Source organism: Pholis gunnellus, assembly GCF_910591455.1.
Source record: "Pholis gunnellus genome assembly, chromosome: 6".
NCBI lineage: Eukaryota > Metazoa > Chordata > Actinopteri > Perciformes > Pholidae > Pholis > Pholis gunnellus.
This window is the reverse complement of record NC_136532.1, coordinates 10,391,356-10,412,692: the sequence shown is the minus strand read 5'-3', so window position 1 is coordinate 10,412,692 and position 21,337 is coordinate 10,391,356. Positions and strand designations below refer to the sequence as shown.

Below are 21,337 nucleotides of genomic sequence, written 5' to 3'. Positions count from 1 at the left end.
CCCTATTTTAAATCCTTCCTGTGGCAGATTGGACAGACTCCGTCAATGACAAAAAGCCCAGCCAATCAATAGACAGCGATCTATGCTGACTGAGGGTGAGCCGTGGCTTCTGTTCCGCTATAGCCCATGTGTGTAATCAACTGCGTGTTAGAGTCTGTGTGTACATTTCCCGCAATTTCTGCAACCCTAAAGCTTTATTGGTCACACAGTTTGGCACACACATGCAGTTACCAACTGTATGTGACCAATTCGTTTGTGCTAATTACAAAGTCCATTATTATTGGGCACAGTGAGGGACCGCATCAGTCAGTCCACTCACACATGCAAACTAGCTCACTCACTCACCATGACTGTACACTCCAAACAAACAATTTGGCATGTGCACAATGAACACTGACTAAATAATTTTGGTTCTGAAACTGAAGACCATTTGGATTTGATCACACACACACACACACACACACACACACAGGCACAACATAAACACACTGTTCAGTCGTGCTCACGTTGCGTAACAGTGTCATGTACAATTATGACGCATTGCAATTAATTCTTGCCATGAAAAAGAGAAAGTTTTTGTTTTAATTTTCTACCTTGAACACGTTTCACCATCATATTCCATAATGCCAAGAGTTCTCTAACCATCATGGATCAAGATGGATGTATATTTAGATTATAATCTCAGTCTGTCAAAACAATCCCCAAGATTAAAAACAAAAATGTTTATCCTTAGAGACTATACCCGGATTTGTACCTGCATTTCTCTACACCTCTGTGTACAGTATATGCTATTGTGTGTTTGTGTGTCCTGACTTGTTGCACAGAAGCTGTCAGATGTCAGACGTATCGCTTATTCGATTCCTTTACTATTTGAATCTAAATCGTATTCAGAAGGACTTGCAGATGAGCGCTTCGGACGTAAAACTGCTCGTCAGGTACAAGGAAGGAAAAGCACCGGAGATAGCTGACGTATGGATAATAGTTGAAATGGATGTGTGCATGTCTGCCCAGCATTCATTGGGAGAGTCAGTGCTTGCATGAGTGCCCATGAAAATGAACCTAGGTGCGTACCTCTTATTGTGTACTTATATAGACGTGTGCTTTTTCCTCATTCTATCACTGCAGATATTGTCATTCTGGCTTCACAAAGCAGCGCCTTGGGCCACTCTCAGATACACACAGAGGTCCAAACACAGTCATTCATCTGGGTTTGGTCAAAAGTGCAAAACCACGTTCAGTCTCTTTTTCAGCCCCTATCCTGTCACAGAAAGAGTATGCAAGTCTGTCAGACAGTAAAATAACACGAATTAAAGAGTTGACAGTTTTCAACCAGAGCAGCCCTTTTGTTATATTTTTATGTAGTTACTCAATGAAATGAAAGACCAATGCAGTAGACAAATACAGCACAGAGATGACTTGTGTGCTGAAGAGAAGCTACTTTACATTGGTGCCAATTTTCTGTCATTGAACTCTCAGAGACAGAATAAAGGAATTTTTAAGAATAAGCTCAGATGCAATTGTACTGTATATTGCAGCACAGAACATTTAATGGTCTATTTAACAAAAATATGAATAATTGATCTGAATTTCGCATGGTCTGTCGTGGATTCTGTGAATTCAGTGACTCAGAAGATCCTTAATATATTGCGTTATTCTATCCATTTCCTTGAAGTCTATCACTTATTAGTGATAGTGCCTCGTAAGATTCTCAGTAGCATTCATTTGTCAATTTATTTGCCTATTTCGCCACAGTCTAGATAATGTGCGTGACATTAACTGGTAAGGCGAAAGCAACGATTGAAATTGGAGGAAAAAAAGCAAACACTTGGTATCCTGCAGTTATATGTAGGTTACCCAGGCAGGTAGAAACTCTAATGGGATGTGTTGTTTCATTCATCTGCAAATCAAACAGATGGAGACAGAGAGACACAGCGAGTCTGAGGCAGGGGTGTGAGTTATGGAGGGAGAGGAAGATCTGAGAGAGATGGGATATCAACTAATAGACAGCAAAGGAAGGATTTTTAAACCCACTGGTATAAAACATGTTACACTTACTACACACATGCACATCATTTAAGAACACAGCAGGCCATAGCCTAGTTAACCCAAAGTGTATAGGAAGCGATGTTTTCTTTATGGCTGTCAGGCACTCCACATGTTCTGAAGTCATACACCTTAAAGTAGAAACACGATAAAGATTCCCTTAATAGATGAGTATGATAGTGATTATAATTAAGATCTGGGAGTTGGTACTTAAGAGGATTATCTATTTCTATTCCCCCTTGGCAAGTGCAAGGACCTTGATATCAGGGCAACTCTGTCATTGGGGCATTTTTACATCAGTCTTTTTAACATCAGAAGGAAATTGTTATTTGCACATCACAATATCCATAGGGGTTGAACTTTGGAGATTTGAAGGAGGTGCTCTAAGTTTGAGTTAAATGTGAGGAACAAATGTTTGGCATCCAGTTAACAAACCCTCATAGGGTCATACATCGTTGTGAAAAGAGTGCATACTCTTAAACACAGAGCAGGGGTTGTAAACATGACTTTTATGAATGTTTCATATCCTCCATTACAATCTGCTTCATGCTGTGCATTACATTTCTATACGTTCAAAGCTAAACTAGAGATCAACATCAGGCAGGTAAGACAACTCTGATGAAGGTTACAGCATTAACAATTCAATCAACAATGTCCCAGGGCCGAAAGTTATGATTTCACATGTTGCAGTCCAACACGCAAAGATATTCAGTTTACTATTTATAACATGACAAATACAAGCAGGAACTCCTCACATTTGAGAATCTGGAATCAGGGAAAAAGTGGCTTTTCTGCTTGGAAAAATAACAAACAATACTCAATCACTGATCTAAATAGTTGCAGTAGCTGAATGATATGTTGACGATTGATATAGATTCAATCTTGAAACCCATCAGCTATTGTACTGACGACTATTTAGCTTCTGGGGGAAACAGTCAATATTTAAGGGGTTCCAGCAGCCAGCGGCAGGACTTCTTCTTCTTCTGTGCGCCGGTTATTGTTTACAATCTGATTTGCATCTTAAGAGTAGAGTTGGAGTTGAGAGACAACGTCTCCAACCAGATTGTTTCACAAGGAACCAGTCTACCCTCAGTTAACAACGTTTCTTGGTCAAATAAAAGCTAAATCGTTGTCAGACCCTAGCCGATGGGTTCCAAGATTGCATTTAGGCCAATGCTTTCTACCTCTTTTGGAAGTAAGTACGATTTATTTATGAAGTCACAAAGTGTTTAACACTTGCTCTCCACATAGACAGTTTACCTGCAACCGAGGCTCACTCAAACGTAATTGGTCAATACTACTCCCACCACAAATGGACTACAAATGGACTACAAACGAACTACAAACTGAGTACAAGCAAAAAAAACGTAACCGTACTGATACAAAAATCTCCCGTTACCCACAGATTCTGTGTTGATTTGCAAATATCTGTTTAAAGGGATTCATTTAGATTTAATTGATTAATCGACTAGAGTTAGTGTCAGGATAGGGTGTTGCTTAAATAAGGAAAACATCACCTAATTATCAAGTTTTAAAATGTTTGTGACTCTGGTTGTTCGACCCAATTACCGTCATAGCGCTCCTTGATCACAACGTCTTTGCACCAAGCACCAATACAATACACATTAAGCTCATTCTTGAAACGTTTTGTGTTTATTGTGCACATATTTGCATTGTTAGACATTAGTTAGAATAGTGGGTTTTTTGGGGGTTTTTTTTAAACAAATGACCATGTCAAAGGGTTTGACAACACTGTGCTATTTCTAAACGTTGAGTGACAGGCTTAATTAAGTGGGATATGTTCTGCTCTCATACGTTCAGCTCCCCAGAGATACTAAAGTGGTTCATAGCTCCCCCAAGTGGTAAATGAGTAACTGACACCATCAGTAGTGACCTCTCTTCTGCGAATGTGTGTATCATGCTTAGGCATATGTGAGCGTGAATGTTTGTGTGCCTCATCAAAGGATTCTTTCATGCATAATCAAGCTCCTGCTTTCTGAACTTGTTCTGATGTGACAACAGCAAATCCTTCAGCAAATGATTCAGGCTGTTTGTAGCTAAAAGCCTGTTATCTGCCTCTCAACTTTAAGGGCAGATTAAAAGGAGCATTCCTATACTTTTCTGTCTTCTTCTTAATAGCTGCAGACAAATCCCCTCCTACTAGCTACAGAGGACGTGATTATACGAGGAGTGCTTTAAGTGTGAGACTACTCTTAAAGGTTTTACAGGCGCTTTCATGTTAAATATGTAGGATTGTTTGTTTTGCTGCTTTGAAGTTCAAGTGGATTTCCACTTCTTTTGCCAGGTGTTCCTCTTTTTTGCTGTTATCACCTCTCTCCTCTTCTCTCCTCTGTCCTCTTCTCTCCTCTCCTCTGTCCTCTTCTCTCCTCTCCTCTCCTCATTTGTTGTGCCCTACTTGTTTCCTCTCATCTTCTCTGCTTCCTTATTCTCTTTATTGAACTCTCCTTTCTATACACTCCTCGTCTGCTTGTGTGTCCTCTTTTCTTCATTCCTCTCGACTTGGCTTTCCTTCTTATTCCTTCTTACTTCCTCATCATTCCTCCCCTGTGCTCTACACTTGTCTCTCTGATCCTTTACTAATTTCTTCTCCTCTTCATCCTCAAGCTTGGCCCCATGCCTTTTACCATTTGCATTACCCAACACTTAAAATGTTCTTAGTCTGCTTTAAAATATGGATGATGAATGACAATTCTGCCACTGGTCTCGCTGAAACACCATTAAAGTCTCAGCCAGATTGAAAAAGGATGTTAGGACCCTTGTAAAATAATTAACAGCCTTATTAAGTTTTAAGAGTTGCTACCATTCTTTTTTTTTAATGAAAGAGGTCTCTGTCTCTCTCTACCTCTGTCTAGACAAATGATCGTATTACACAAGGGGGGGGGGCTTTTTGAAAGTTTTATTTGAAATGGAACCTATAGAGGTTGTCCTTTGGAGTCTGATAGGTGGTCTGAGGTACCAGAACACGAATACAGAAGAAAATGAATCATGAAAGGAAGCTGTATCAAGTTAATGTGAAGCCTTCAATACATTTCATTTTGTCTTATGAATATTATCCTCTGCCACTGCCCTGCTGCTGTTCTGCGGGAGCTATAATTGTTGTAGCTGTTTATTGTTTTTTTCTGACTGATATACATTTCCTCTTAAGCAGATATTTTGCTGCATGCTTGACAATATCTATCTACAAATGTGTCTCTCTTCCTCTTGTGTGTCCCCTCCAGCAGCTCCAAGCACAGATGATGTGGCACTCTACGTGGGCATTGTCATCGCAGTGATCATGTGCCTGGTCATCTCTGTCATCGTGGCGCTCTTTGTCTACCGCAAGACGCACCGTGACTTTGACTCCGACATCATCGACACCTCGGCACTAAATGGAGGCTTCCAGTCTGTTAATATCAAGACAGCCAGATCAGGTAAGGAATGTTACAGAGAAAGCACATTTGACCCAGCGTGGAACAAACACTAAATTATCCAGGTCAAAGAGAGGCTCTAATACTAATAGAGTAAGTTCACATACGGCTGAAAAGTTTCACTGCCCTCTCTGGTTGAACGTTTCAAAGTTGTTGCACCTGTAATCACACCCAACAGAGATGACAGTCTGTCGACGGGAGGTCTACTGGTTTTTAACTTCATAATGTGCACAGTGATGAATAGATAGATGGGTAAACAGGCAGATGGATGGATCTATAGATTGATAGGTGGATAAAGAATATCAGATGTGACCCGAGGGAAATAACTGTACCGACTCAGCCTTCTTCTCTAGGCTTTTCATGCATTTTGTTTCTTTCCTCGGCCTCCGGCTGTCAATCGTTGCTGCTTTGGATTAATCTCTGTCTCTAACCGAGACCACTCTCTTCCATCAAGGAGTCTATCTCTGTCATTCTCCGTCTCTGTCTCACTTTTTCTTACTCTCCCTTCCCATCTGCACATTCAGGTCAATCACATTTCCTGTTTATCAGCATCCTCCACTCTTCGTCTCCGTCTTGGTGCCTCTGTCTTTCCCTCGCTGTGTCTCTGTCTCTCTCCTGCCACGGCGACGCCTACCGCAACAGACATCCCCTCCCTGTTTGTCTTCCTGTTAAAGTGGAGCCGTCTTTCACTCGCCTCTGTCTGTCTGTGTGTTGTCATGTTTTCTTCTCGGTCTTTGGGAAATGGATAAGACAACAACAAGCACGCAGCCACGCACACCGTGTACACTTGTGGATGCATTTGATAGCTTACTGGAAATGGCAAGATTGGACAGGGAATGAGAATGAATGAGGTATCAGAGATATGAACAGTATGAATTTATGACTTTTCCTCTGAAGAATGTGTATTTGTCAAAATAGATGGAAAAAAAAAAAACATGACTTAACATCCATCAAAAATTCAATATACCTCACAAACATGTTTAGAAAAGCATCCATGTAGGCGTTAGGCACATACACAAACAGGCATGCCCATATATTTGCATTCATTATTCCAAATCAAGTCCTCATACTGGTACTTATACCTAGTAGTACTTGATAGTCTCCATTCGGTCAACAGGAAATGGCATTTTAGAAAAGGGTTAGGTCTACAACACAAATTGTGTGGAAATCATGCTGAGTGATCGACAAACGAAAGTTCTGTGCACCTCCAAACAGCTTGAACAGGATACTTAAATCCTGCAGGTTGCTGTAACGTGTGTGATATATGTGGTCAGTTTAAGGGTGGACGATCAACAGTCCAATCATGCTATAGAGTGAAAACAGGAAAGTGAGGTCAGAAAGGATGCAACGCAAATTTGTAAACAGCGAGCTAAAATAATTGTTTGTGTATGTGCACATGCATGTGTATGTCCGTGTGTGTGTGTGTGTGTGTGTGTGTGTGTACAAGGGCAAATGCCTTCGCATGAGCGGAGATTGGGTGACATTTTATCAGCAAAAACATTAGGATGCTTGTCACTCTGCGTCGGGGGACCATCTACGATTACTATTAATGAAGAATTATGTCCCTGAATATCTCGCTCCCCCCCACTCCCTCTTTCTCTCTCTATCTTTCTCCCTCAGTCTCCCCCCCCCCCCCCCCCTCCCTCTCCGTGGCTTTCCGTTAGTTGTTAATTAAATTTCAGCAGGGATGATGATTTGGCAGGAATACCCGCTGGCTTTAAGGGTAAACAGACTGGTGATAGAGAGAGGAAGAGAGTGATATGTGACAGATGTGTGGGTGTGGGAGGGTGTGTTGACGGTGGTGGGGGGTGATAATCAGGGATTTTAAAATTAGAATGGATGGGCTCTTGGAGGGAACGACAGGATTTCAGACTCCACGCCCCCGAGAGCCTGGTGAGAACAAATCTTGCATTGTTCTCAGTAGGAAACTGACTGTCCTGTGATCCCAATTCCAATTAAATCTTGGATATTTGTTGGATTTTCCGATGGTAGAGAGTTGTTTATGTAGAATACACTTTGGTGTTTTACCGCCCTTTGATTAAATGGTTATAAAATACAAAGGGTTGTGGCAAGATAGCTTTACAAAGCTAGCTACAAGAGTGAGTGAACTTGTCGTCTTATGGGGTCGCTTGGAGCACATTGACTTGATCTTCTTTGGTAAAGTAAATCCCCATGTAGGTTTTACTGTTTGTTGATATTGCCAAATGCGTTATGAAAACAATCAGTAGCACTTGGCTGCTGCATCTTTATAAGTACCTCGAAGAACATTGTGGCAGACGGAACAAAGTCAAGTCATTGTTGTTAAAGCGTTAAAGGGTGTTTTTTGCTACTTGACCAGATTTAAAAAGAATTTAAGTCAGCAAGGTCGGGAGTCAGAAGAATGGAGAGATGGCTAAAGGTAGAATGAGGTAGTTGCATTTTAAAAATGAAATCAACACACTGTAAACAGTACTTGAATATTTCATGCACATAGATGAGCATACTGTCCTGATTAGCTCAGAGATCACTGACATCATGTAATTCCCATATGCTGTATGTGTTATGTGTGTTTTTGGTGTATGCATGTATGGGCATGCACAGTATGGTGTTTGATGTGTTTGATGTATGCGGGACACGCACATGTTTTTCTAGTGCCCATGATTAACATTGCAGATGTGTTTTATTTATGACAGTGCTCTTATGTGTGTGTGTGTGTGTGTGTGTGTGTGTGTGTGTGTGTGTGTGTGTGTGTGTGTTGGGTTCTCCAGTGTGTGCTTGAGGTACATCAAAAGTTTCCACCATTCGCTTTAACTAACTCCAGAAAGAGCAGTGTAAATCAGGGTACACACAGCAGTTCACTCAGTAGCCTGTAAATCCATTCACAGCTTCAAAATGATTTATTACATGACAGGGGCCAATCCATTCTTTGTATAAAACAAGACTACTCAATAAATACAAAATGACATAATAGTCCGCTTACACGTGGAAATGGGGATTTTCTGCTACAGTCTCACTTATGGTATGACATACAGTACGTGTATATGTTAGCAAACTTGAGATGATGGATGCTGTGCAACTGATTTTACTGTATACATTTGCTGACATTATGGCTTTTGGACACTTGTGCTCCTGTTACTCTTCATTGCATGACATAGCATGATGACAAACTGACTCAAGAAAATCTCAGGAAAGTGAGACAAATTCAACATGTGATTCAACAGCTTTTAATAGTACAAGCAAAACGTTACCAGGTTAAGATTGGTTTGCCTACTGATTTTAAGGTTGCTTGAATATTTCACATTGTATATTGTCTTGCTCGTTCTATTCTAAATAAACTGCAAGTACATTATAATATACACCATGATATATGGAGAATGAGGGTAAAAACACTGCTTTTAAGAACAGGATAAGTGTTAATTAACGACTGTCATTGTCATTTAACACCGTCACACTCAGTGGTAAATGTGCACAACAGGGATTTGTTCAGTCAGATTTGAATAGTGACATAGTGAGTATTTAAAAAAATAGACAGTGATGTGATTAAAGTGTGACAACGTCTGTGATTGTGTCGGTGAAGTCAACGTCATTGACAACATTTGTTAAAGCTTAACTGATGACGTGAAGCAATACTGTTCTGTTATATTATGTCTCCAGACAGTGTGGTCAATTTAGAAATTGTTTAGTTTGTTTTGATAGTGTAGGCATTTAAATATTATATTTGAAACTCATGTATTTATTTTTGGAGGTGTGAAGATGAAATCTTTGAGGACCTTGCTCTCAAACCCTATTCACTCTTTCTCTTAGCTGAAGAATCAAGCATTTGTGAAAACTTGTCAGTTGCCATTCATGTTGTATTTTCTGTCATTAATATTTTCTTCCCTTTATCTGCTCCTTCTCTCTCTCTCTCTCTCTCTCTCTCTCTCTCTCTCTCTCTCTCTCTCTCTCTCTTCCGCTTTATCCCTCCAGCTGATCTACTGACAGCTCCTCCTGACTTGACAAATGCAGCTGCCATGTATCGTGGTCCAGTGTATGCCCTCCACGATGTTTCAGATAAAATCCCAATGACCAACTCCCCTCTCCTGGACCCTCTACCCAACTTGAAGATCAAAGTGTACAACTCGTCTGGTCTGGTCACACCGCAGGACGACCTTGGAGGAGACTTCACATCCAAACTGTCTCCTAAGGTAATATAATGCATGTATTCCATGATCCAACATCAGTATCTTTCATCCACTTCTAGGATTTTGACTGTAAAATATTCTGTATGAGTGCAGTATAGGATTTTGAAATATTTCCTCCTAAAGTGAGGTTACACTGCAGAAGCATAGTGAGAAGTACTCAAACAAGGCAGCTCGTGTGTATTCCCAGTCACATAAATACAAAACCAAACACCATTAGTATACATGCAGCTCAGTGCCCCAGTTTCCTCCCTCTGCTCTGTCAACTACATGGCATGCATACCAGAGTCAATTGTCACAAATACAGATGAAACCGCTCGGTTTCATCACTGCACCTGTCTTGAGGCAGTACTAGAGCTGAATCCACTATGAGCTCTACATTTGATGATGTTCTCTGTTCATATGGGTGTTTTTTAATTGTGGACTTGTGGACCCTCCTGACTGACCTTGCCTCACTAATTTTTAGGATTTTCTATGCTTTTGTCTGGTGTTTGTCTTAAACACATTGAAGCAAGTTCTTGTCAGCTTTGTGTGATGTCGTGGAGCAAACTACTGGAATGTTAAGTCCTTATTTTACATCTCACAGTGGACATTTCGACAGAGAAATGCAAAGTAAGTCATATTTTACCACTTACCCTGAGGTGGTTTCATAGGTCTACTGTAAATCCACCCTTTTCTCATAGCCTGCCAGCTCAGCCCGATGGCAGCGCTTCCAGGCAGATGCAGATCGTCCCTGTAGTATTTTACTTGCTGGTAACCAAGAAAACATGAGAAAAGAAATTAAACCGTCTTGATGAATGCAGTAAACTTCTTGTGGAAAAGAGAGCATTGACAGATTGCTCTTCCAATGCTTGGACTGATCAGCCAGGCACAAATATATCTACAACGACCTATACAACCAGAGTTTGGCCTTGCATAGTGAAACTTCTCTGGACCTCCATGAACCTTTGGTTTCATTAGAATACATCTTCTTTCTTTCATTCATCATCTTTCGGCCTCCACAGAGCATGGGTGCAGTTTGCTTTTATGCAAGGTTATTATCGCTGTAATACACAGTGTATAACTATGAAAAATCCCTGCTCGCATTATAGGTCTAACTCAGCACAATTATGTAAGAAAACATTGTCACGACATTGACTACATTCTCAATAACCCCATTACTAAGAGATTATCCCCAAGGAATGTTTCACACACACCATGTCGATTCTTTTCACGTCATAGAGGTGAAATAGCATTTATGTTATTATAAAAAGTTTGATTTCCAAGGTGAAGTCTCTTTGCTGTTTGATAACTGTATTGCCCAGCCGAACCAGATACTAATTCATCGGTATGTTTTATTTACCATTTAATGCCCAGACTTTCAGTTCATCCAGTCTCTGCTGAAATAGCTTGATACCCAGTACTATCTGTTATGTTATATGATTCTGACTGTTGTCTTTTGATTCCTAGGTAACTCAGTCTCTGTTGGAGAACAGCGACACCATGAACCTTCGCAACCAGAGCTTGGCCCGAACACGAGACCCTTCCTGTACCGCTCACGGATCCTTCAACAACCAGGGAGGACACCTCATTGTACCCAACTCTGGTGAACTTTCTACTCACACGTAACAGTTTATCAATAATCTGGTTACTGTCTAATGATGATGCAGTGACCAGCAGTGATGTCTTTCTGTGTGTTCAGCGCAAGGCGAATTTTAGAGGTGGTGATACAAAGTCAATGGAAATGTGCAAAGGGCGCAAATTTAATTATTTTGTCGATTACATGAACAAATGATAATACACCAAATCAATTGATATAGATAGTAAGAATGTCAGCAGAGTTTATCTCAATAAAAAAAAAGTATTCAAGATTTGAACAAGATTAAATGTACATTTCTCGTACTCAAAGATGACCACATGAAGTTGGTTTTTAGCTAATACAAAAAAAGAAAACCAGCCTTGGGATGTTTTCCAACTACCTGGTTTTAAAAGTAGACTTATGTTAGGATTTAAAAGCATGAATGAATAATGGAACCCGGAGATAGGAAGCAGCTCTCAGAAGCTATAAAACATTGGAGCACAAGTCACTTGATGATATATTCAAGAGAAAGTTGTACATGGGGTTGCCTTTAAGAATGATTTTTCAACAATGAATCAAAATGATGAAGTGATAATGGGCTGCACATTCAATAATTTAGTTGTGCATAGTAAAATTAATAAATCCAGAGATGAAACTCATTATGTTTGCCTCCATCCATCCTGCTCCCCCTGTCCTCCCTCCTGCAGGTGTGAGTTTGTTGGTTCCAGCGGGTGCTGTTCCTCAGGGTAGGGTGTACGAGATGTATGTGACCGTGCACCGGAAGGACAGCTTGAGGTAAGTTTTGTCTCTCTCTTTCCCTCACTTTTCCTCTCTGTGGCTTATATGCTTCTCTGTGGTTCCCTGTTGCCGCCATGTTTCTCTTCATCTCTGCATCTCCCTCTATGATCTTTTTGTTTCTTTGTTTTTCCTTTCCTACACTTCTCCATCGCTCTCCTGGGCGCCGGCTTCTCAGACCTGTTTGTATGGTTGCGTGGGGAGGCTTTCACAGTGTGACATTGGCTTAGGATACACTGCAGTGGATGAATCATTAGTATTTATAGTGTATAGTGCATCAATGCACACGTTCCTTTGGTGACTCATTCAGCAGGGGTCAGTTAAAACCACAGATTTCCTATATTAGTGCTATAATTAAAGTTGAGAAGGTTATAAGGGAGTTTTTTCCACATTCATTAATTATAACCTACTTAGCATTATAATCTGTACAGTAATCCACAGAATTTATAACAATGTTTTCTTCATTTTACAATCATTGTTACTACCCAAATGTAGAGCTCATAACCCCCATCATTCAAATATGTGTGAAATTAATGTTGACTGCAGTGCGACAACAGATTTTTTTTATTCTTACTCCAAACACCAAGGTGTTTACAGCATATGCAAAGAGATTGCTGTTCACAGTAACTAACAGATTAGTGGTTATTCTTGGGATTACTCTAATCCTGTTACATGTTAGACAATCCTTTACTCACGGGCCATGTGCATGACTGAGGTGAAGCTCTCTGTGGGACATGAGAGAGACATTGTCTATATTCCAGCTGTTGTGTACAAAAATAATTTAAACTTGGGAAAATTATCAGCAGTCTATTTGAAAGTGAGCTGGCCCAATGACATGCCTGCAGTAAGGCAAAACTCAAAAGAACTTGCATGTTCATATTTTTAATACTGTTAACATTTAAGAGAAAACGAGATGGTTCCTTTGGACAGAGTCAGTATCCTGATGATTTGTTTTGTGTGTCTTTACCACTCACTGTCGAGGTAAATGGTTAAACTGTGTTTGTGCAAAACAAAAAGATAATTAAAAATGTGTCTCTAGAGCCAAACATTTTCTTATATCGTAGTATTACTGGATAGTTTTTTTTTTTACATTTGGTTTTCAGATATCTGTGACTGAGATTTCTCCATCCACCCCAATACAATGGCGCTGGATGTTTTGTGTTCCTCCCTTTTGAGAATAATAAAGATAAAAGTAGTGTCCTGTTTACACTGCTGAATAGTTCACCTTCATAGTATTGTGGGTGTCGGCAAAATGTTCAGAAACGGCAATCTCAAAAACGGAGAAAATAAAACCAGAAGCCAGCCATCAGCTTGGCTTAATACCACAAAGGGTAAGAGAAGAAATGGGATCTTTAATCATCATGTGGGTGAATCAACTCTTTCCAGTCTCTACAAGACCCGAGCTTTAGGACACTTGTTACAGTTTGGTTCACGTATTCTATCCCATGCATCCATTCCAGCATCTCCCCGATCAATAACGTCCATAAAAATGAGGCCCCCTGCAGTGAGCTACAGTATTTCTAAGAGTCAAACCTCCTCTCTGTCCTCTGTCTTCCTCACAGTCAATAGCTGGCTATCACAGCAAAAATCTCATAGCTACATTGACTTGCCTCACCAATAATTGGCAAGCCAGAATCCTGTGGTTTAGCTCACTAGGATCCAACCTTTAGGTGTCGGTTTTCTCGTACAGACAATGCAGCATCTGTATTACATGCACTGTAATTCATTAGGGGGTGACCCCTGCATTTGGTAAGTCAAAGGGTGCTGTTACAGTTTGAGTTGTACTGTTTTTATCTGTTAACTTCTCCTATCCATGTGAACCCATCATGAGTCAATAATGAGCTTCATCCGGCGAATCGATAGTACTGCTCGGGATTAGTTACCTCCTGACACAAAGTGGGCTAAAGAAGGAATCACTCTTCTTTCCGGATGGGCTTTATTCCCAGTCAATAAATATTTTCAGCAACATGAGGGAAGAAAATGACTAGATAATGGATTACACAGGAAAACACAATTGTTGAAGAACATGGGTTTACTTTTCAATTCACTAATGAACAGTACTCTGTTGCTGTACTGTAATATCAATTAATGTGCGATTGCGTTGGGTTTCCAATACTTGAATTCACTGTAAAAACAACAACAGAAGAGCTTGTGGTAGGTACTCATTTATTTGCTGCCCATGAGCTGTGAACTACTGACTCCAGCTGAGGCCCAACTGAAGCCCTGCTGACTACACTTATCATCCTCTGATTGAATGTTTGTGCTTCGCTGCTCTTATATGTTTCATTCAATGATATTCTCATCAACTCAAAGACAGTCTATCTTACTGTAACCTAACTGTTCACATGAGTTTTTCCATGTATGAACATTGTGAAAAACAAACCAGACCAGAATCAATACAGCTTCATGCGGTTGATGCTCACGTTAACTGGTAGCCTACAGTGCGGCTCTCCTGTCGCTCTTTTCTGAAGAATCATCACACCTGGGTGTAATTTGTCTTCTCCAGACCGCCGGTAGAGGACATCCAGACAGTGCTGAGCCCAGTGGTGAGTTGTGGACCTCCAGGAGCCCTGCTGACCAGACCAGCGATCCTCACCATCCACCACTGTGCTGATAATGTCCAGGAAGACTGGCTCATACAGCTAAAGAACCAACTGGCCATGGGAGAGTGGGAGGTGAGTGTTCAACACTTGGTCTTTTTCTTTCGAGTGAGCTACGTCTAATGTGCAACTTTTGAATCCCACAGTTTTAACCTCCAGAGAGAATAGCTGTCACTGTGGTGATAAAAGAGACGCATTCAGATGCACACACATCTACACACACAGCAGCTTAGTAATCCAATGTATTTAAAGCATTTATACGAAATCACCACCTGCACGGCCAGATCATTCATACACCGTCATGTACACAGTATGGCTAAACACAGCATGTTGTGCATGCACATATACATTATCGTCTTTTTGATAGCCTATGATACACACATGTAGTGAGGGAGAGAGAGGAAAAGAAATGAAAGGAGAGGAAATTCAGTAAACACAAAGTGCCTACAGGCTAGTCGACAAGCAGGGGGTTGAAGACTCCTATCAGAAGCAATTTGTTATGCTCCTGCCATCCTCCTTTTCTGTCATCTTTCTTCTTATGTTTCTATCCCTCCTTTTTTTCTACCCTTCTCCCGCTCCCTCCTCCCGTGTCTCTCAGCATGAAGTCCCTACCTCAGCAATCTCTTTCTGTGTGTGTGTGCGGGACTGCATTCGATGCGTGTTTGTCTGTCTCCGTGTCCGTGCGTGTGTGCGGGTGTGTGTCCTTGTGTGTGGGTGTGGGTGATAAGGCTGTCTTGCAGCATCACTGTGTCTACAAGGCCCCCGTATGCTGTCTTCTGTTGCTTATCACAGCTCAACACAATGTCTCTGCACAATTAACCATGCATACGATTCTGTGTGTGTGTTCTTTTGTGTGTGTATGTGAGAGAGAGAGGGAGGGAGGGAGAGGGAGAGAGAGAGAGAGAGGGAGAGAGAGAGAGAGACAAGGGGTCGGGTAAAGACGGGAGAAATGAAAAGTGGAATTTCATCAGGAAGTCGATTTGTTTTTCTCTTATTGCAGTAGAACATCCATTTCCCATCAAAAACTTTTCTCCAAAAAAGGGAGAGGAAGGTAATTGAATTCCCCTCACATCAGGGGGGAGCAGCTACGGTTGTGATTACCAGTAATAACAGATTCATACCATATTGCTTTCCTACCTCTTTGTATTGATTTGGCTTGCTCATCTGTAGGGACAAAACTCAATATTTGTATCACACATGTGCGTGTAGTACAGATCCATGCTGCACCAACTTTGCATCCACAGACGTGTGTGCACACAATTACTCACACACGCCAACTTGGATATGTGCACGACTAATTGAAGATGCTGCACTTAGATGAAAAGGAGCTGTGCATTCTCATTGAACCCAAAGAGCCATATAGATTTACAATAACTCCGGCTGTGACAGGGCTGGAAAAATGATATGAGCAACAGCCAGCAGATAATCACAGTGGGATTGGACAGACTTCACACAGCAGCTCCAAACAAGGGTTCTTATTTTACTGGTCACCTTGATATACTTTGAGAAGTCATATTGTGAACTACCAGACATGCATTTACATTTCAACTTAGTGTCTCAGCAAGAACAAAGGATAACACAATGTGGGGAATCCAACATCTTGGAACTGATTTTCTTAGATGAATTACTGGACTAACAAGAAGAGTCACATATGGTTCATGTCTTATTGAAAAGATCCACAAGCCAAAAATGATTCTAACATTTGCATTTGGCCTTTCTTCTGCTGAACGATGATTTCTATACAGGGAGCACATCTCTACACACCATCAGTAATGGCATTGTGTTTATAACAACAGAGGAATTCATCAGTTAGAAACCGCAGCCTGTTTGTTTATTCAGGGCTTGTTTGCATTAGTGGACATGGCTCCAAATGCAGGTCCAGTTGTGTTGTTACCAGACAGAATGTGGCTTAATCCCACAAATACAGCCAGTATTCAAATAATGCCCAGGACTCACTAAAAGCAGTCTGCACAGACAAATATAGGCTGTTTCCAAAAAAAGGAAACATTTGTTTGTACATTGAGGATAGTCAACATTTCCACAGTTTCTCTATTAGCACAAGAACATAGTTTTGTTCTAGTCATCATTATGCTGATGATTGTGTGTTGTTTGAACAGAAATGCTGTTGTCACAAAGGCAGTGGATTAAGCACCTCATTTAATGTCAAATAAAGCAAGGAAATGTAAAGTTTGCTTTGATAGCAAAAGGAAAGAGATCAACATACAGGCAGGCTACTCACAAATATACAATCATCATGAATACTAGAAAATACTGAGACTTGTTTTTGAAAGGTAGTCCGTCTTGAATAAAGCTCTAGATATCTCTTCAGTTGAGATGAGTGACGGCTCACATGGTAAATTTACAATATTCCAGTCTCAGCCACCCATCATAGACCCAGCGTGACACTCTGGAAGTCTAAAATTGTGTGACTTTATGTGTGTGTTTGTGTGTGTGTGTGTGTGTGTGTGTGTGTGTGATTCTTACAGGATGTGGTTGTGGTAGGAGAGGAAAACTTCACCACCCCCTGCTATGTGCAGATGGACTTGGAGGCATGTCACATCCTAACAGAGACACTGGGGACTTACTGCCTGGTGGGCCAGTCAATCTGCAAGGCAGCCGCCAAGAGACTCAAACTTGCTGTTTTTGGACCCGTATCCTGCACAACTTTGGACTATCATATCAGGGTCTATTGTCTGGACGACACACAGGATGCACTCAAGGTAAAGTACTGAAACTAAATAAATCAAATCCAATACTTATTTTCTTCAGTTGCTTTTTAATAGATTTCCTCCCTTGAATTAACCTACACAGTATACTGTACATATGATGGATATATATGGATATATTAGGCTGATTGCTTAGTTGTGTTCCTTCGTCATCTGAGGGATTCTTTTCTCTCTCTCTTGTACCACCCATGCCGTAACACTTCCGTGGTAGTTTGCATTTGAAATACAATATATTATAGCTTGAATAGGGGTGATTATCTAGAGTCACAAGTAGTGCTTATCTCACCTCTAGTTCTCTGGAGGTGAGCTGAGAAGCAGTAAACAAAACAGGGTCAAGCAATGTCAGAATACCGGCGCTTGAGAATTCAAACAAATTCAAAACACTGGAGGGACCATCTGATACGGGAGATTAACATTGGTAATTTATGCATGCAGTGATAAGTCAAGTGTCAGTGTGGCAAAAAGCCATGTACACGCTCACACAAACATCAGCACACACTCAGTTTTACCATTTCAAACAAGCAGTTGTAGCTTAAAAAATAAAGCTCAGAGGTGGACTTTTTAATGATGGAGACTGTGTGTAGTATAATTGATCGGTTTGCGTTTTAAAGGGGAAGTCTCCGCTGTATATCTACTGTAGAGCTGCCGCGTAGGAAGATGATGGGAAGGAACAATTGATTATTTTGCAAAGGTTGCAGGAGGCTTCAGAAGTCATACTGATAACTTATTCTTCCATCAGTAAGTTGGAATGTTTGTGTGCATGTTTCTTTAATCCTTTTAATTGTTGTGTGTGCAGTTCATGAGGCTGTAAGTATCTTGATGTTATCAATATGTGTGTATTTACCATTATGCATCTGTAGGGCACAGATACGGTCTTAGTACTCTCTTGGTGTGGGCTAACTTGATATACAGAAGTCAATTTAAAAAGCATGAGCAAAGATTCCCACAGGACTGTGTGTGCAATCTATTATTCAAACAGCTGCAGCGCAGCAAAGTAAAATATGCTGCTTCTCAAAATGGACAAAGACATCAAATGGGCAGTATCAGTTTTACATTAACTGGTTTTATTACCCATTTCATAAGATACAAAAAACAAAAATCCACATTAAGGTCAGTGCATCAGCTTTTTAATCTGTCCCAAGTTGGGTAATATTGGGAGTGCAGAAGAAAAGGTTGTGATTGTTGTGGTGATGGAAAAGACAAAACTGGGCTGCTTATCTTAAATAATCAAGAAGTCAATCATTACTTCTTTGGGTATTGTTTTCAGAAGTAATATGATGTATTGAGGTCATCTTCTAAACCAATAGAGGTTATTTAATTGTACTGTTGTAAATATGAGTTCCCACATCTCACCACAGCAGTACTTTGACTGGTGGTGCATTATTAATCAAGGTTTTTATTGAGCATCTTAATGTCTCTCCCAGTTGAGTGCAATTAGCAGAGCTAAGCTTTGCTGAAATTCAGGGAATACAACTACAGAGCTCTGTGATGGTGTCTTCAGGGAAACGTTCATGTGTTTCAAGTGTTTCATGGTGCGGTGTACTTCACGGAAACACTCGGCGTTGTCTGCAGTTATTATGCAAGATAAAGAAAGGCCTTCTGCAGTCTGTGACACAGTATGAGAAATAAACGGTTCAGTTGGCAATAGAGAAGCAAAGTTGAGGAGGAAATGTCAAGTTAGTATTGTTTTTTTTCTTTGTGGGGTTTTGTGTAGGAGGTTCTTCAGATGGAGACACAGATGGGAGGGAAGCTTCTGGATGAGCCAAAGACCCTGAACTTTAAAGACAGCACACACAACCTGAGACTGTCAATCCACGATGTGCCGCACACACACTGGAAGAGCAAACTCATCGCGAAGTATCAGGTGAGAGGGATATGCACATACATGAACACTTGAAGGTACCCGTTACAATATACAGAGTGTAGTTAATGATCTTCACGGCCACAGCAAATATCACAGTTTATACACACTTACCTTTAGCCAAACACGGATAAACTATAGTTGCGAATGCTCATTTCTGCCAAACTAGCGATAAGGCTCAGTGTTAGTCCATTAAGCTTTGGTCCAGAGTGAAATATCTTCACAATGATTAACTTTGATGAATTCACAGTAACAATAAGATTTACTAAGATTATAAGACTGGTTCCTGCCTGAACATTTGCTTTACAAAAACAGGTATATTATTTATGCTTTTTCCAGGAGATCCCATTCTACCAGGTGTGGAGTGGCAGTCAGAGATCTCTTCACTGTACCTTTACCCTGGAGAGACTGAGCCCCGCCACCACGGAGATCAGCTGCAAACTGTGTGTACGGCAGGTGGAAGGGGAGGGACAGATCTTTCAGCTCAGCAACACATTAGAGGAGGTAAGTTTGTAGAAATCCACGGGCACACAGCAAAATGGAGACACGGTTTATTGGCTGTGTACACAACTGTGCAGAAGAGACACTTTAACTCACACTGGCCTAGGACATGATGAGGATACAGCGGTACATACTAAAAACAGATTAACGCAGTCACACGGGCAAAAAAGAGGCTCCTTCTTCTAACCTTCTACCTTCTCCATTCCCGTTCATAAGATCTTATAAAGTCACTAAGTTTTCTTCCATCCGTCAGACAGTCAGGGCTCCTGCTATGTGACTCTGTTCAATCATTCATACTGGGGCTAGAGGTCACGTAACACGAGTGGAATAACTCCTCTTTGATTTTGAGTCCATGTAACCACAAAGTCACTGAATGTGTGTGTCTGTGTCCATGTGTGAACAGTTTTGGTCGAAGGTCAGTCGGTTCTTTTGGAATGTCAGTGCTTTGAATTCTCCCATGGTGTTCATGGGTGACAGCGTTGCACTTTAGAATTGTTTAACCCTTGTCTAACCAGGTAAGTTGATTTTTGACTGCAAATAGAGGAGCAGTTGCAGCAGCAAAAGGTTTGCACATATGTTGTACTTGAAAATGAGAACGAAAAGTGTAGAACCATAAAGAAGTTTGATGAGTTGCCTGTGTGTGTGTGTGTCAGGACTGCAAAATCACACAGTGAAAGAAAGTATTGTAGAATTGTCTCTCCTGCATTTTTTTCCTACACTTCCTTCATTATGCCTTCTGGCAAATATTAGAAGAAGAAACAGCCTCATGAGGGGCGGAGCTGTGGCTTGTAACATGTACACAGAAAACAGTAGGGCCTCTATTTGGGCAATGACATATTGAAATATTTTGTGAAGTGATCAGCTGTAATTCATTTTAAATAGGCCACACCTAATCTTGCAATACTATAATCACATTGGATATTTGGCAAGTATGATAATTAGAACCGAATAGCGTCTCATCATTGATGCGTTATTTAACACACTGTAAGACCCTCAATTAACCTGCCGGCAGCATCCTGCAAGTTGATCAATAAAAAGGTTTAAATGTTTAAAGCATTTGTTATTTTTTAAGAAAAACAGAGATGTCCCTTTGGATCAATCATTCACTCTTCAGCAGCAGAGAGCTTTCTGCTGTAAATTGGGGCTAAGTAGACACAGTAAATAGTAATCATTCACATCAACAGTGGCAGTTGTTGTTTCCTTCTGCCAAGCCACATTCATTAGGCCGCTGCCTCCTTTCAGCCCAGGAGTGGCAGATTAATGGGATGAAGGTTTAGAAAGAGACAGAGAGCGACATTGAGAGCAGAGAGAGAGAGAGAGAGAGAGAGAGAGAGAGAGTGCATGGAAGCAGATCTTTATATTTGTTTTACTCTTGTATTAATTAGTGGACTTATTTGTAATTGGTCTCGCCGAAAGCTGCAGAGAGACGAGCCGAATCCTTGCCAGAAGGGCTAAGATAGAGACCTATTTGAAATCAAATATGATGAAGTTATCTTTGCCAATGTTACCACATAGATGCACATCATGATCCATATTTAAATATTAAGGCTTTGCAGTATCTCGCCAATAGATTCATCCCGTTTCTCCTGTGTCTCTACTGAAGAAGTTATACAGTACAGTGTCTGTACAATATGCCTAAACGTTATTTCTATGAGTTAAACTTTTTTT

The 21,337-nt window shown here is 40.7% G+C and overlaps 1 protein-coding gene across 1 annotated transcript in view; it reads left to right on the top strand.

Moving 5' to 3' along the window:
• The window catches only part of LOC306697591 (netrin receptor UNC5C-like), a 167,796-nt gene that overhangs the window by 143,792 nt on the left and 2,667 nt on the right, over positions 1 to 21,337 (top strand). Inside the window, exons 8-15 of the mRNA XM_079161593.1 lie at positions 5,283 to 5,474; positions 9,417 to 9,634; positions 11,078 to 11,213; positions 11,894 to 11,981; positions 14,488 to 14,656; positions 17,068 to 17,301; positions 19,022 to 19,171; positions 19,508 to 19,672. Of these exons, the coding sequence (XP_079017719.1) occupies positions 5,283 to 5,474; positions 9,417 to 9,634; positions 11,078 to 11,213; positions 11,894 to 11,981; positions 14,488 to 14,656; positions 17,068 to 17,301; positions 19,022 to 19,171; positions 19,508 to 19,672 (1,352 nt within the window). The remainder of the gene's footprint in view (positions 1 to 5,282; positions 5,475 to 9,416; positions 9,635 to 11,077; positions 11,214 to 11,893; positions 11,982 to 14,487; positions 14,657 to 17,067; positions 17,302 to 19,021; positions 19,172 to 19,507; positions 19,673 to 21,337) is intronic.